At 50.1% G+C, this 3,548-nt stretch overlaps 1 protein-coding gene across 1 annotated transcript; it reads right to left on the bottom strand.

Moving 5' to 3' along the window:
- Window position 1: 1 nt before the first annotated feature.
- On the bottom strand, window positions 2–2,767 carry VOLCADRAFT_108565 (uncharacterized protein; the record flags this gene model as incomplete). Its single annotated transcript, XM_002959282.1, has 6 exons — window positions 2–430; window positions 934–1,026; window positions 1,456–1,542; window positions 1,723–1,758; window positions 2,033–2,140; window positions 2,531–2,767. The coding sequence occupies 6 exons, from the start codon at window positions 2,765–2,767 to the stop codon at window positions 380–382; spliced, it is 612 nt and encodes a 203-aa protein (XP_002959328.1). The 3' UTR covers window positions 2–379.
- Window positions 2,768–3,548: the final 781 nt, after the last annotated feature.

The raw sequence follows: 3,548 nt of genomic DNA, 5'->3' as shown, positions 1-3,548 counted from the left end.
CCCGACTCCTCGCTCGGCCGACACCTATTTGAATCTACAGCCAAAAGGAACCTTTGAGAAAGTTCATATCCCTCTCGCACATTATCCAACACAGAAAAAGCAACAGGACGTGATTCTACTCCCACACAGAAGCACGAAAGAAAAAAAAACTACTGAGGACAAAACATAATCCCAAAGTCCAGCGCACACATATACCATCCAAACGCCACCGGCCCCAGCCAGTCACATTATTTCGCAAGGGCGCCAATAAAAATAAAATACACTGCACCCAGGTGCATCCAGGCCCCTCCTTTCTCACAAGCCCGTAGCAGTGGCCAGTAGTCCGTCCTTGAACACCGCCGCCACCGCACCGCCCCCCGGAGCCGCCAACACCGCCACGTCAGCCAACGGATCCAGGCCGGGCCGCAGCAGCAGAAGGTCGGCTCAGTTTCTGAGGTGTGACACGGCGGCGGCAGGGCACCGCACGCATGAGCATGTGCACATGCGCATATATGCGGATATTATATTACTGTTCCTGAAATCCCTCAAACATTTGGGAGGAAATTTTTATTTATTTTCGGAGCTATTACGGCGATTTGGGTTTCTGGGGGAGGAGAGGCTCGTTCGTTCAGGCTCTAGCGTTTTTGTGGAACTGCGATTAGGGTTATATATATTAATTGCTCCGGACAGCGCGCGCCTCATTTATTGCACGATTGAACAAGTTGCGAAGTCACCCTTTTCTTTTCAGGAATTTAAAGCCAAGATATATATCTTCACAATATTTTTTCACTCATGTCAGTCAGCTTGGCCTTTACGGCAATTTTACTGCAGCCGTTACCCCACCCCGCTCTCTCCCACTATGACGTGCTCACAGCATATGCACATCACTGCGCAATAGTGAACTACTAAATATCCATGTCATGTCGTACGTGTGTCGTACATGTACGAACTGACCTTCATCCCGAACAGTGCCGCGCAATTGACGGTGGCCGAGCGCAAGATGGAGGCGGATGGCAGCACACGTGCTCGTAGCTCGAACTCGCCAGCCTAAGGTAATGCACGCGCGCGCATACATATGTGTTCAATACATGGGTTCGCTTTTACACACACACATACATACACATATACACATACACACACGCTCACACACATATACACGCATACACACGCATACACACGCACACTCATGCACACAGGACGTCAAGATATGTCAGACATTTGTTATCCCAACACACCGCACAACATATCTAGCCAAATAGAGCTCGAACAGCTAACCAATAAGCGCACATGCAGCGTAGCAACACAGAACAGAGCACTCGCACTCCGGTTTGAAGACGTAGCGCATTAAAGGGCACCGACACCGGGACACGGCCAGCCAGACCAACCTCATTCCCCGTGGCCACACGTACTTCACCATCGTACCTATGATACCCCAGAGATTGTGCCGTACCGAAGCGGTGCCGTACGGTGCCGTACCTGTGCAGGATGCATGTTCCCTAGCAAGTCGCTTCCGAAGCACATGGGCACCTTGGCTTTGTCGGCAATGGACAGCGACCTGAGACCCTGAGGGGCCACATCGGGCGGTGAAGGGGGGCCTGTAGGAGGAGGTGAGGAGGTTGTTGGGTGCGTGAGGATGTGGTTGAACTATTGAATGCGTGCGGAGAGGCCCTATGTATAATTCATGATGGGAAATATTTTTTTGGGTCATGGCAGCCGTACCCTGCCGTACCCTGCCGTACTCACCGCGTCGACAGCATCACCAACCTTGGCAACCAGCTTCTGTACGTCATGTCACGAGCAAGATGCGATTTGGTGGTACAAAAATATTTTTGTTAGGCAGTTGGTGGACGGTTTACACATGTAAACTCGGTGTTTGTGACTAGGTGGTGACGGACGGACGAGAATGGTATGTTGGTAGTTGTTGGTTGTACAAGTTGGCAAAGGATTTGCACACTCTTGGTTCGCCTGCTCGGTTACGTAAAGCCCTTGGCCCTCTCTCCCGAAACATGCCGTGCAAACCTCCAAACACGCGCCCCCGCGCTAAAAAACTCACACACGAACCCCCGCTCCCACTCCTCCATACCTCTGGCATCCCCGCCGCCGTACCATGCCGTACAATCTCGCGGTACGTTACCAGAGTCGGTACCAAGAAGACCCGTCGCTGCAAGCAAAAAAACACACGGAGGTTCACGACACAATCAAACCAACACAATCAAACAAACACAATCAAACCAACACAATCAAACAAACACAATCAAACAAACACAATCAAACAAACACAATCAAACAAACACAATCAAACAAACACAATCAAACAAACACAATCAAACAAACACAATCAAACAAACACAATCAAACAAACACAATCAAACAAACACAATCAAACAAACACAATCAAACAAACACAATCAAACAAACACAATCAAACAAACACACAACAAAATGTTGACCTTTCCCTGAAGAGTCCATTTTAAAACTCAAACATACTCTGATACCTCCGCCGTACACAAGCCGTACACAAACGAAACCTTCCCCCCATAAAAAGCCCCACATGGCTCATGAGCCGCGCTGTGTACTCGTCCAGATAATTGCCGTGTTCGATAGACGCCACGCCGCATTTCACGGCGCGCTGTATGGCGGCGGGGGTGTAGGCGTGGGCGCACACGTAGGTCCCGGCCGCACCCGCCTCCTCCACGATCGCTTTGAGCTCCGCCTCGGAGAACTGCGTGTTGGTCAACCTGGGTCGTGATTTTTGAAGCAGGAGAAGGAGAAGGCAAAACAACAACATTATGCATCAGAAAAGAAAAAGAAAGAAAAGGGGAAGTGAAGCCCTAAGTCAGGTGACAAGATGTGGAAGTCGGAAATGAAATGACACCCCCCCCGCACCAGCACTGGCATGTTGGCAGCAGCCTGCCAACAGCTGCAGAACCCAGAAAGCACTAGCAGCTGATCTCAGCTGGGAATTCTTGTCAGGAGTTTCGAGTTTTAAATTTGTTCACTACTTTTACCCTCTGTAGCAGCCGGTACACAGTACGGTGCTATAAATACGCGCAGAGCGCGACCACCAGCAACTCGAGAGACCTTTTCAGCGGTCAGCTGCTACACCCTCCCTCTCTAGATTTTCGAGGGTTCGGAAGACGACCACAAGACGAGTGATGCCGATACAGAGGGTTGGAAAGAGAGGCAGAACGAAAGATAGAAAGATGCTCCAGGAATATATAATCGCGACAGTCGCCGCAGGAAATTTGCGGGTTGGGCCACTTGCCGGAATAGGGGAGGATGGAGTTGGGGAAGACAACGGCCCGCAGTTGATTGATAGGTAGTTAGAAAAACCGTTTACTAACTGAATTCTCAACTGAAATCCCAGGGAATGGCTTTTTCGGCAGTAATCGGCACTAAAGAGGTTGACTGTTGACTGACTCCAGAGAACCATCTTCCTCACACCTTTAAGTGCACCACGACTGCACCGCTTCATCACTCCACAACTATGCACGCACACTTGGAGGCTTTACTGGAGGCTTCACTTCATACTTCGACAAATAACCTGGAAACTCTGAACAACGTTGTGG

Source organism: Volvox carteri (genome assembly GCF_000143455.1).
Source record: "Volvox carteri f. nagariensis unplaced genomic scaffold VOLCAscaffold_153, whole genome shotgun sequence".
NCBI lineage: Eukaryota > Viridiplantae > Chlorophyta > Chlorophyceae > Chlamydomonadales > Volvocaceae > Volvox > Volvox carteri.
Note: the sequence above shows the minus strand (reverse complement) of the source record. Positions and strands in the feature narration are given on the sequence as shown.